The 12591-nt window shown below is 37.9% G+C and overlaps 2 protein-coding genes and 1 pseudogene across 3 annotated transcripts; 1 reads left to right on the top strand and 2 right to left on the bottom strand.

Annotated features, from left to right (window-relative positions):
• The first annotated feature begins 235 nt into the window (after positions 1-235).
• Positions 236-2700, top strand: LOC147278752 (subtilisin-like protease SBT3 pseudogene; annotated as a pseudogene).
• A 1691-nt stretch (positions 2701-4391) lies between these two features.
• Positions 4392-7767, bottom strand: LOC147278751 (putative serine/threonine-protein kinase At1g01540). 2 transcript variants are annotated; one of them, XM_086249705.1, is made up of 7 exons: positions 6887-7767; positions 6504-6608; positions 6213-6335; positions 5964-6134; positions 5744-5873; positions 5453-5662; positions 4392-4803 (listed from the first exon to the last, which is right to left on the bottom strand). In XM_086249705.1, the coding sequence occupies exons 1-7, from the start codon at positions 7558-7560 to the stop codon at positions 4648-4650; spliced, it is 1569 nt and encodes a 522-aa protein (XP_086105831.1). In that variant the 5' UTR covers positions 7561-7767; the 3' UTR covers positions 4392-4647. The 2 variants fall into 2 exon arrangements, with proteins under 2 accessions (XP_086105831.1, XP_086105832.1); XM_086249706.1 differs by having other exon boundaries at positions 4392-4795.
• Positions 7768-10622: 2855 nt separating this feature from the next.
• Positions 10623-12585, bottom strand: LOC147278750 (transcription factor bHLH95-like). The gene is made up of 3 exons (XM_086252495.1): positions 12263-12585; positions 10867-11364; positions 10623-10756 (listed from the first exon to the last, which is right to left on the bottom strand). Exons 1-3 carry the CDS (start codon positions 12572-12574, stop codon positions 10652-10654), a joined length of 915 nt encoding a protein of 304 aa, XP_086108621.1. The 5' UTR covers positions 12575-12585; the 3' UTR covers positions 10623-10651.
• Between the last annotated feature and the right edge of the window lie 6 nt (positions 12586-12591).

Here is a 12591-nt window from a genome sequence, read left to right as displayed (position 1 = left end):
CAGAAAGAAGATTAGAAGTAATAAAACTCTACTGAAATTGATATATTTGTTGATATATCCATAAATTTGAGTACCGATATTTAAGAAATTTCTGAAATTTTTATCCTTAAATGCAATGGACACTTGACCCCTTTGATGCAAAAAGAAGAAACCAAACAAAATCTGGTATCATTCACAGCCATGAGCTTGACATAGAGAAAATCGATCAGAAATTAAGAAATATATTAAATTAAACATGGACTTTGAACATAACGTTTTTCAATTAAACAAGGAAAGATTAACATCATCCAACATGTATTTTTTTAATTTTTGGGCTAAATCTTGCCTTTAGACAAGCATTTATCATAGCAATGCACATGTTCTTATAAAGCTACCAAAACCCTCTACTACATGCATATCCCACATCTCTTCTGCCATAAGCCCATAACTAAGATGGGAATCTACAGTATGATCTCTCTGCTACTGTTAATGCTACTGCAAATCAACACTGCAGTGTCAAATGCTGAGGAATCCCAGACATACATCATCCACATCGACCATTCCCATAAACCTGCATATTTCTTAACACACGAGGCATGGCACAGGTCCACCTCAAAATCATTGTCATCGTCTCCAGCAGATGACAGTGAAATGTTGTTGTACTCATACAACCATGTCATGCATGGCTTCAGTGCCAGGCTCACACCCTCTCAGCTGTCTGAATTACAGAAATCTCCGACTCATGTTGCCACATACCCGGAGTCTTTTGGCAAGTTGTTCACAACACACAGCCCCAAGTTTCTTGGCCTCAAACATAACTCTGGCCTATGGTCTGCAGTGTCATATGGCAAAAATGTGATCCTAGGAATTATTGATACAGGAATTTGGCCAGAGAGTGAGAGCTTTAATGATAAGGGAATGTCACAAGTGCCAGAAAGATAGAAAGGGACATGTGAGAATGGAACGGCATTCAGCCTATCTATCTGCAACAAGAAGCTCATCGGGGCTCGATCTTTTAGCAAAGGGCTTCAAGCTGCAGGAATAAACATCTCCACCGAATATGACTTTGACTCACCACGAGACTTTTATGGGCATGGAACCCACATAGCATCAACAGCTGCAGGTAATCATGTACTTAGTGCAAGTCATTTTGGATATGCAAAAGGCACAGCAAGAGGGGTGGCGCCACAGGCACATGTTGCCATGTACAAGGTCATATGGGCATCAGATACAGAAAAGAGTGCAGCTAGTGATGTGCTTGCCGGCATGGACTAGGCAATTTCTGATGGGGTTGATATCATGTCACTGTCTCTTGGATTTGAGGACACACCTTATTTCAAGGATGTCATTGCCATTGCTTCTCTTTCAGCAATTGAGAAAGGAATTGTTGTTGTATGCGCAGCTGGGAATGATGGTGCTTACAACTCAATACACAATGGAGCACCCCGGATCACAACAGTAGCAGCTGGCACGCTTGATCGTAGTTTCACTGCAACAATGACTCTAGACAATGGTTTGACAGTTAAAGGGATATCATATTTCCCACAGAGCGTTTACATTACTGATGTGCCATTGTACTACGGGATAGGCAGTGTGCGAAAAACAATATGCGACAGCGAGGCATTGGATAAAAAAGAAGTGGCTGAAAAGGTAGTCCTCTGTGATCATAGCAACCAGACTGACATTCTAGGACAAATGGAAGAGGTAGAGAGAGCAGGTGCTTATGCAGGAATCTTCATGACAGATTTCTCAACTTCAGACCCAGAAGACTTCTCAATTCCTGCTTTGATTCTTCCAATTGCTACAGGGGCTTCAATTAGAGAGTATACAACACAAGTCAATACAACAATAGTTAAGAGCCTGACCTTTGTTCGCATCAATTTGGGTACAAAACCAGCACCACAAGTGGCGTATTTCTCTTCAAAAGAACCAGACCCAATCACTCCTAGTATTCTGAAACCAGACATTCTTGCACCGGGGGTCGATGTGCTGGCTGCAGTTGCACCAAACAGGCCGTTCATGGAAGTAAACAACTACTATTTAGCGACAGAGTATGCACTATTCTCAGGGACATCAATGGCAGCACCTCATGTCGCTGGTGTGGCAGCTTTGCTAAAGGCAGTTTATCGAGAATGGAGCCCAGCAGCCATCCGATCAGCAATCATGACCACAGCATACTCTGTTGACAATACTAAAACCACCATAAAAGACCAATGGCTGGGTCTTCCTGCCACACCTTTACATTTTGGTGCAGGCCACATCAACCCAAACAAAGCCATGAACCCTGGACTAATCTATGACATGGGTGTGCAAGATTATATTGAGTTTCTATGTGGCCTTGGGTACAGTGCCCAGCAGATGAGTGCCGTTATCAGACGGAGTCAATGGAGTTGCAGCCCACAACATACCGAACTAAACTACCCTTCTTTTATGGCCATATTTAATGGAACAGACTCTCCAAAAGCCAAAAGCTTTAGCAGGGTTGTGACAAACGTCGGGGATGACACATCAGTTTACCGAGCATTTGTGGAAGTTCTTAGCGGAATGAGGATAACAGTAGAGCCTAGTACTCTAACATTCACCGGAAAATATCAGGAGCAAGGTTTCGTTCTGAGCGTAGAGGTCGATAGCGGTGCTCCGGAGGTGATCTATGGTTATCTCAAATGGATTGACCAACATAACCACATAGTATCAAGCCCTGTAGTGGCCATGAATTACTAGCTCATCCTTTGATGCTTGACACCATCAACATATTCATATGCAGGATACATTCCGACACAACTAAAAATAAAATGAACAATTCCAGAGGAAACTGTGTTTACATTCAATTTGGAATGAAAACAAGAATTTCAACTTTTGGAACTATCTTCTTTCCTGACCCATTTCTATTTAAAGGGTCTCTATATACATCCACTAATATGCTCAGTGTACCCAGCACCCAAAACAAGAAAATTCTGAAAGTTTCAACGGTTCCAAATGGGTGCACTGAGAATAAAAACAAAATTGAGTAAAAAAATCAACCCGGCCATGGGAGCATCAATGGGGGTCGACGAGATGAGCACAGATGTGATATGAACGCCAAACAACAAATCAAAAAAAGAGAAATTGAACATCACTAGTTCACTACAGAAAGAAACGGACCTTGAAAGAGGTACCTGCATAGCTCTCTGCGATTTTGCTTTTTTTTTTTTTTTTTTTTGGGTTTTAGTTCAAAGTGCAGAGTAAATTTGGCAATTCCGGAATTTTATTTAATGTTGGCAAATCCATATAAGTTATGTCTGCATGTTCTTCACAATAGAAAATATAAATCATGGTCTTTCTGCTCTCTTCTATTCAAACTATAATTGTTAAACAGATTGTAAAATCCACATTACAGCCCACAAGTGAAATCGAATTCCAGACCATTAAACACAGAAGCATATAATGGTTTCAGTGGAGCAGTGAAGATTAAAGTGACTCAGTGAGAAAGGCTTGCGATTTTTCATACGAATTTAGTTCTGAGGGTTGGTCTACTGGTTGCCGTGTTGCGTAAAACTTTCCTATAACGAGTGTATACACCTTTTTGTCGTGATCATTTTGCCAACAACATACTTCAACCCATCCCTACCACAATTTGCAAGCATGTCACATGTCATTTCATCAAAAAATAATACCAGCCTACCAGGCAGTATAGCAGTGAGAGGTAAACCCTTTGTAGACAAGTCCCTTTAGACTTTTAGAGTCCTTCTCTTTACTAGCTGTATTTTTCTGTTTTTAGAATAACAAAAAATAAAGGAAAGCCTTTTTAAAATGGAACCAAGGATTCCGAAGCAAAGCGACATGTCAAAACCAAAGATTTTCAGTCCAAAAGCGAAACAAAAACAAAACTCAAAACTACCAACAAGTTCCAATGCCTTAGGTGTGGGCCCTAATGATTCACAAAGAACAAAAAGCTGATAGAGAAAAAAGAAAAGGGAAGGTCCCCTAATAACTCTTAGAGTGACACCAAACCAAAATCAGAAAAACGCATCATTGAGGGGGTCCAAAGTTCGAGCCTTTATACATACATTCATAGCTGTCAAGATTTCTTGTGCTACAAAAAGAAGCCCCACAACCTTAAAGCCTGTGACAAAATGCAATAGCAATGCTTGTGAGTTGTAGGACCCAAGTTATTCCAATTATCACCCAAACCTACCACAAATCGCGTTATCACTTGTCTGCATGTTGTTATTACCTCGTAATGGAAATATCCTAGTAACAATGTCTGCATGTTCTTTTTTATTAATCAAGAAACTCATAATCAGAATTTACAACTTACCCAACTAACAGAAATAAAAACACTGACCCAAGAAAAGAAAAGGCCTATTCAATGAAACAAACTTGGTTCATGCTAAAATTTTTTTAAAATGACAGAAAATGAGATTCAAGTGAAATGATCTATCGCCTCTAAGATGGTCATACTTTTATAGAAGAGCCAATGGAGGGAAATATACTATTCTGGTTATTCCAATTACATTAAAAGAAGGGAACAAAATGCTAGAGAATCTAGCCAAGTGCAAGCTCATATTGACACGAATGGCTATACAGGGGAAGTAAATAACAGTAGCATAATTAAGCCCTAGACAGAAGCATATGAGCAAAACAAGGTGTGTCCATTCACCTTAGGCATGAAACTAGTGACTGATGAGGCTATTGCGCTTCTTCAACTTCTTGCTTTCTCCATAATGACTTATTAGTTTGGGCACCACTCTCATACCCACTACTATCACCTGATTCGATCACACGCTTATCCATCCTTGCAGCATCACGCGGTGAGCGGCCATATTCTCTTCCAGCCCTGCGGTCCTAAAATTATTTGCAGAAAATAATCATGGATGAGATATTAAAATCCATAGAGGTAGAACTTTGTTTTATGTGCTTTCCATGTTAAACAAAGAACAGGGCTCGAAACCTCATTTGCTATCAGAGTTTCTTTGAGCAGAAACTCCATCAATATGTAGTCAAACAGCTTCAAACAGTATACACCCATTATTTCATATAAATTTTGTGCTAAAATGAGTTATGAGTGACTGAGAAGTTCACAAAATACGCTAGATTCAGTTTTCTCATCATAAACCAAAATTTAAGATGAATTTTAGCACATCTGCATAAACATTGATCTAGCGGACTCCAATTATTTAGCTCAAATATATGCACATCAGATCACATTGACAATGTTTTACAACACCAGACCTAGGGAAAGACATGCAGCATCTATTGGCAACTAATGTGAAATTTGAATACCATGTCAATCCCTGATCATGTAGAAATGCATATATTTCTAGCTACAGAAATAGATAAAAGGTTGCCGGTAGTTGCAGAATGCAAGACCATGAAGACAAATAAAGAAACATGTAGAGAGGAGTTTCAAACAAGGTGTAGCTTCATAAACAACCTAGGAAATAGAAGTCCAGCTGGCAAAATTAATTAGCGGAATAAATATATGCAAACTTACATCTCGGAAAGGGAAGTCATCCGCTTCAAGCATATGTACCACATGTCCCATTTTTGGTCTCTTCTGAGCATTCGGATCCACACAACGTAAGGCAACCAAAAGTGCACGCTTCAGAGCCCTTGAAGAAGGCTTCTCTGGCAACCTAGGATCCAAAACTCCCTCAGCAGTCCGATTTGTAACCATTGTTTTAAGCCACTCTACCAGGTTCACCTGAAGTTTGATCACCGATCAGTAACTATTATTCTGGTTGTAGGATAATGTTATCAAGTAATTTTGATCATGAAAACAAACCTCTCCTGGAGGGCGGCTATAATCCACTGGGTTTCTCCCAGAAATTATCTCCATTATGAGAATCCCAAAACTATAAACATCGCTTCTTTCATTCAGCATGCCAGTACTGGCATATTCTGGAGCTACATATCTACAAAACAAATCAAATACGTGATTTAATTGGGCAAGAACAAGATCATGACTCTCCAGATAGGAAGCAAGTAAACTAGGTTCAACTGACCCAAATGTTCCCATCACACGAGTTGTAACGTAACTACTTTCTGAGCCCAGGAGCTTTGCTAGGCCAAAGTCAGATACTTTAGAATTCCACTGCTTATCAAGTAAGATGTTGCTAGACTTGATATCACGATGAACAACCTTGGGCTCAAGCCCCTCGTGCAAGTATGTCAACCTACAAAGTTAGCAAAGTTTTAGCTGTGATAAAGAACAAAGAGTCTAAAGAATTGAGGTAATTCAATTCAAGGAATACCCTTTTGCTGTCCCAAGTATTATATTCATTCGAATCTCCCAGGTAAGAGGGTTGCTAGGCCCGACATCTCCATGAAGCCATTGTTCTAAGTTTCCATTGTCGACATACTCATATACGAGCATCCTATAAAAACTCAAGTACATTATAGGCTTATAGCGCAAAAATGATATTATAGTTACCCAAAAGGAAGCAATAACCGCAAACATTTTTAATAAATTAGCCATCAATAGAAGGTCATGCATTAAAATAAAGATCAAAGGATTCAAAATATACAAATGAGGATCAAATTACCTATGAGCTCCTTCAGCACAATAACCAAGCAACCTTACTAAATTCTTATGGCGAACACGACCAATTGCTTCAACTTCAACTTTAAACTCCTTCTCAGCTTGTCCCCTGAACCAAGCCAACTAAAACATTAAGCTTTCTCATGCCTAACTCCCCAATACGAAGGTCATGCAGCAGTTGGAACATACATGCTACATTTTGCCTAAATCCATGAAAATCTAACAACTTTGTTCAACTACCCATCTCATTGTCTCAAATTTCCCATCTGGATTCATAGTAAAAAAGATAATGATCTGAAATCACCTAGAATTAGTACGATCTTAAGTGAAAATTCAAAAGGAAATTTGTAGAACTCTAAATATACCATAAAAAAGCAAATTGCATACTTGTTATTGAGCAAATTCTTGACAGCAACCATATTATTATCCTCAAAGACACCTTGGTACACAATCCCATAGCCGCCTTCACCAATCACATTCTCATCAGCAAAACCATTAGTAGCATCCTCAAGCTCTCTGAGCGTGTACCAATGGCCCCAACCCAAATGCGAGACCTCAGGCCCAGCGATCACCCCCTGGTCCCCAGACCGAGCCTCACCACTCCCATGAGACGACCCACCACCTCTCTCCGGGTACGAAATCCGATGGTCCTTCCCAATCTCAATGTGAATTCTCTGTCGGCCACCGGCAGCACCAACTGGGCTGTCCTCCTCCGGCTGAAGAAGCAGGGCTTGGGCTCTGGCCAGGGGCTCCGAGTCCGCCACCGGGTCCGGGTGGTTCTGGGTCACGGGTTTCGGGTCGGGCTGAGGAGGGTAGACCGAGTTTCGAGCATGGTCGATTCGGATTTCTTGGATCTCCTTGGAAACATTTGGAATAATGGGGTTCTGAGAAGCCTTGGATTTTGAAGAACTGTTGCGGCGTGAAGTGACCCAGAGGGATATGAGGAACAGGACAAGAACTATGGCTGCCCCTACGCAAATACCCAGAACCACCCACAAGTGTAAACCGAAAATGGAGGTCCGCTTGGAGAGCTGGTCGTTCAAAAACGCGTACCCAGACATTGTAATTCACTGCTTCTTCTTCTTCTACTCCATGGAAAAACAGACCTGCTGAGCTGTTTAGAGAGTTAGTGTAGTGTGTGAGCAAAGTGATAGTGGAGGCTGTGGACCTTTGTTTTATAAATGAGGGAATAGAAAAATGAGCTGCTGCTGAGCTCAGAGCCTCAGACTCTGAGAGTGAGTGGGGATTTGAGAGAGAGAGAGAGAGAGAGAGAGAGAGAGAGAGCCGGCAATAGCATGAATCATGATGATTAGAATCCTCCACTACCTTCTTTTATGCGTTTATGTAAATAAATTTTCGTACGTGTGGGGGTGGTATCTATTTCTGGCCTTATTTGTGTTAATCATTATTTAATTACCAAATAATTTTACTCCTCACTTGTCCTATACATTTACACACTTCACTCCAATCGTACCACGTTTCATACATATTAACTACGATTAATTATACAAGTGGCCAAAAAAAAAAGAAAAAACTACGATTAATTATACTTACGTGATTAATTGTACTTACGTGTTGCCTGTAATGGTAATTATGGTAGTACAACACCGCAATTAGTGAACAAGCTTAATACTCTATTAGCTTTCTTGCTAATTGTGATTATTTTGTTGTGGGCTATTGACTTATTGCGTATTGGATATGGTGCTGACTAGTTTTCTATTCAAGATTCTAGTTTTGTTAATTGAGTTTCTGTTGGTTCGTCCTTTTTTTAATGTTTGAGAAAAGAATTAGAAAATACGTGGCCAGGAAGCAAATAATGTAATTGAAAAGATGTGGTCTTGTTGCAATGTCGTTTGAATTGGATTCTTTATTATTATTATTATTTTTTTTTTGAGAAGAATTGGATTCTTTATTAAGCTTTTAATAGTTTTTTCGTCGTATGTTGGAGTTTGTGTTTGACTATTGCCGTGCACGCTATTAAAATAAGAGGGGAGATTCTTAATAATTTTGTTTTTAGAGGAATAATCTTTAATTTTTTTAAAATTTCATTAATACTTAATTAAGACCGATTTAGATTTTGTCTTTAGTTTTGTTCCCATCCGTTATATCTTTCATATGACTCTTTCCTTTAGTAAATACAGGGGTAACATCAAAGTATCAAACTGGGCCGTCTTCTATATGGGGTCCACTAATTAGACACGTGGAAGTGGACTTCAAGACTAGAGAGGAAGTGAGCTGGTTCATCAGCTGGCAAAAGCTCTTGTACATTTTCCTTCCAAAGAAGCCTATTGTTCATTGTCCTACCAAGAAGAGCTCTCTTGTTCATTATGCTAGTGGGGTAATAAATTCAACCAAAGAATTAGACATAAAATGTATTTTTTCTTAATTTTTATTTTAAAATATTCTTATATTTCTCTATTAATAGGGCAAACAACCATTTTTGTCTCTATAATTTTGTGGTTGTTTTAATTTCATCCTCATTGTTTTATTTTTTATTAATTAATAAGTCTTTGTAGTTCGAAATTATTTCAATCAATTAATCCTTTTAACGTAGTCTTGTCTAAAAGGACACGCACTTGTAGTAAAGAAAGACATGAAAGCTTATATCCAGGAGGCTATCAATTAGTATCCAAACAGCTACCGACATAAATATATATTTGAAAGCATGCATGTACTTCCTTAATCATCAATGAACTTATATATATAGACACCAGTGACATTGAGGCAATTAAATGGTAGATTAAGTGAATCGAGTGACGTAGATGCATTCCTCGGCTCCTTGCCAAGACGCACGGCTCCTCCAGGTAATACAAAATAGGTTTTTTTATATTTTACTCACTTTAAATTTTGAACTCGATTTTATTTCATCACTTAAAAAAAAAAATTATGTCAATTTATCACATGAATTAAAAAATTTTTGTAATGTACCACCTCTAGTTCATTTTGTCTAAACTTTTGTTAAAAATAAGGGTGTTTTGATTTTTTTTAAGTTTTTATTGTTAAAAAAATAGTTTTTTTTACACTTTACCCGCTTTGACACAATAAAAAACTGACTTGAAAAGACTAAAACACCCTTATTTTCATTAGAAGTTTAGACGGAATACGCCCGATGTGGTATATTGAAACAAATTTTTAATTCAGGTGGTAAATTGACACTATTCTTTTTAAGTGGTGAAGTGAGATCGAACTCAAAGTTCAAGTGAGTAAAATGTAATAAAGACTATAAAATAAGACAATTTACTAGATATCAAAATATTGTCGAATTTCAATTTAAAGTATGTATTTAAACACAACTATGGGAGCAGATCCATGACATTCTATTTTTTACACAAATTTTTCAATATGGCCCACTTCATATAGAATTTCAACGATCCGAACCGTCAATTTTTTAAGTTCAATTAAAGGATCATTTTTGCAAAAAATTAGGTAAATCGAAAATCATTTACCTACAAAGATTAAATGGTTAACAAAAAAAACACTTGAAATGTTTACCATTTAATCTTATATGGTAAATGATTTTTGATTTACTTAATGTTTTGCAATGATGATCTCTTAATGGAGACCTAAAAAATAAACGGTTCGGATCGTTGAAATCCTATATGGAGTGGACCTTATTGAAAACTTGTGTCAAAATTTGTGTGAAAAATATGATGTTATGGATCCTTCTCCTATTATATATGCGGTGGGTTGGTGATACTCCAAAGTCATTGTTAGCATTTGCCAACATTTTTCATGCACCATTGGTCACTAATAAACGGTAGGTTTGAAGATAAATGTGAGAGGTACATCTTAGATTGATGCCATCTCATTCTAAAGTGAGGGGTGCACCCCCTTTTTCTGCTCTATATTTTCTTAAAAAAAAAAAAAAAAAAAACAGAATTAAAGAAATAAAAAAAATAAAAAAGGACATGCAATCCATTTTCTAGTCTCTATTTTCTAAAGAAACATGCAGAATTAGTGAACTAGCTACTTGTTCGATTTGAGCATCTGAAGAAAGACTTCATTAACGAAACAAAATTAAAGAGTGTATATGTATCAAACTTAAGCTGTGCAAATTGCTGTAGCTAGAGTACTGACAAACAGTAAGCTCAATTACTATCTCAGATTTAATATGCACCCTATAAAACTAGAGAATGGTACATAATTTCTTCATCAACATGATGACAAGAGCCACAAGTTCATTTCACCTGCTGCTAGTTTGAATGTGTCCTCCACTGATAATACCTCAGCAGGAAAATTATCAGAAGCTCCACCAGCCTGCACCCGAAAAGTATAATATTAATTAATAATCAAACAGATCGATTAATTAGTTAGTTAGCATGAAGTACGTTAATCTATATTATCAATGCCAAAATTCAAAGGCTTACATGAACATGGATCATGCACATGCAGCGATATTGATCTGATGAAACGTGAGCAGATATCACATCCAGCTTATGCTTCTCTAGTATGTAGATGATGGTGCTCAACAGCCCTGGCTTTCGCGGCGAGCAAACGCTGATTTGAGCGTTGTCGCCGCACATGTTTATGACAACGTTCGGGGAAAACCAGGTCTGGAAGCAGGTGGTGGCAGGAGATAGAGAAGGTGGAAAAATTGTATGAGCTGCTGCTGCATGAGGCGTACTGTTTCTGACCATCAAGTTCTTTGATGGTCGTCGACGACCCTGATACTGATGATCAGCCAAAAACGCTTCCCTTGTTGTTGTATCAGTAGCTGCTAATTGATGATCTGTGTTCGGTGTTATGAATGAAGTAGTAATGCTACTCCGGAGTTTATCAAGCCTTTGTTTTTCCATTGTTTGGAGAGTGCGTTCAAGGGACTTGATGTATTTCACTGCCTCATCAACAATGGTAGACTTATCTACCTGCATATCATTGAAACATTAAGTGCGCGCGCACACATATATATATATAGGCACGATGTAACACTATGTACGTATACATGTAATTCATTTTCTCAAATGTAACATATATATATATTATGTGCCAAAACTTTCCAAAATCAAGAAACAAAGAAAGGCAGCCTTAAGTATAAATATGGAATAATTTGACCCTTAATTATAATGAAATGAATCCTATAATCCTATAATCCTTTCAAAGCTGAAAATCAGGAGAAGAATGCCAGACTCGTTTATTTACACATAAGAGAGTAAGAAAAAAAATGATTTCATTGTAATAAAACGGTCACATTAACTAGAAAAATTTAGTTGGAAAAGTTTTGTAGAGAGTGAATAAGAACATTTTTTTTTTGGGGGGGGGGGGGGCTGAATTTAGAAACTACCTAATAGTAATGGAAACTTCATGAGTTAATGATCCATTTTAATGAGCCTCTTACAATTTTATGTGACCAATGTTTGAAAATTTTAATAAATTTGAATTCTTAGATATTTTCTAAACCGAATTGACTTATTATGCTATTCAATTTAATTTAATCTTGATCGTCTCGTCGCGCTCTTATACACTTGACTAACTCTACTTTAATTTTAAACTTTTTAATTCTTTTTTGGTTAATTCAATTCTTATACATTTCAAGATTTGAAAGTGTTATAAACTCTTCAAAATATGAGTCAAAAGTGTAAGCCGACTCATTAAAACCAGATAATGTTTTATGAACTTTCCCAATAAAAAGAAGCCATATATATTGCTGATTGGCTTGCCCAAAAGATTAAAAAATCTCCCTAAGCAATTAATTAATTAAGGTACGCAGGAAAGGGGGAAAGACATGCTTCTCGTAGACCCTCGTGAATTGAATTGGAAGATTACCTTAGCTGGAAGCTGAGGAAGCAAAGCATGAAGGCTAGAGAACATATTCCTCATCTTCTTCCTTCTCTCCCTCTCAGTCCAAATGTGCATGTGATCATGGTCCGATTCAGCACCACCAGCAGCCTTCCCAGTACTCTCCTTCACCTCTTTCTCCATTGTAGCAGCAGAGGGGCTACTAGAGCTTGAATTAATAAATGGGTTCACACCCACCTTTTCTAGCTTCATGAATTGTTCACCGCCATCAGCACTAGAAGTGCCTGAATTGGAATTGGGAAAAGCCCAGAAAGAGCCAATTTGCTCTATGCAAGACATGGATATTCAGTCTTTTG

This window comes from Dryas octopetala, chromosome 7 (genome assembly GCF_963921425.1).
Source record: "Dryas octopetala chromosome 7, drDryOcto1.1, whole genome shotgun sequence".
Taxonomy (NCBI): Eukaryota; Viridiplantae; Streptophyta; class Magnoliopsida; order Rosales; family Rosaceae; genus Dryas; species Dryas octopetala.
Note: the sequence above shows the minus strand (reverse complement) of the source record. Positions and strands in the feature narration are given on the sequence as shown.

Bases quoted from the DNA above. Each gene is read 5' to 3' on its own strand.
- LOC147278750 (XM_086252495.1), bottom strand. From the start codon at position 12,574: ATGTCTTGCATAGAGCAAATTGGCTCTTTCTGGGCTTTTCCCAATTCC. The intron at 11,365-12,262 runs GTAATCTTCCAA...AATGATATGCAG, and splicing joins TTCCTCAGCTTCCAGCTAAG to GTAGATAAGTCTACCATTGT. The intron at 10,757-10,866 runs GTAAGCCTTTGA...TTTCGGGTGCAG, and splicing joins TGTGCATGATCCATGTTCAT to GCTGGTGGAGCTTCTGATAA.
- LOC147278751 (XM_086249705.1), bottom strand. From the start codon at position 7,560: ATGTCTGGGTACGCGTTTTTGAACGACCAGCTCTCCAAGCGGACCTCC. The intron at 6,135-6,212 runs GTATTCCTTGAA...CTAACTTTGTAG, and splicing joins ATACTTGGGACAGCAAAAGG to GTTGACATACTTGCACGAGG. The intron at 5,874-5,963 runs GTCAGTTGAACC...TTTGTTTTGTAG, and splicing joins CGTGTGATGGGAACATTTGG to ATATGTAGCTCCAGAATATG.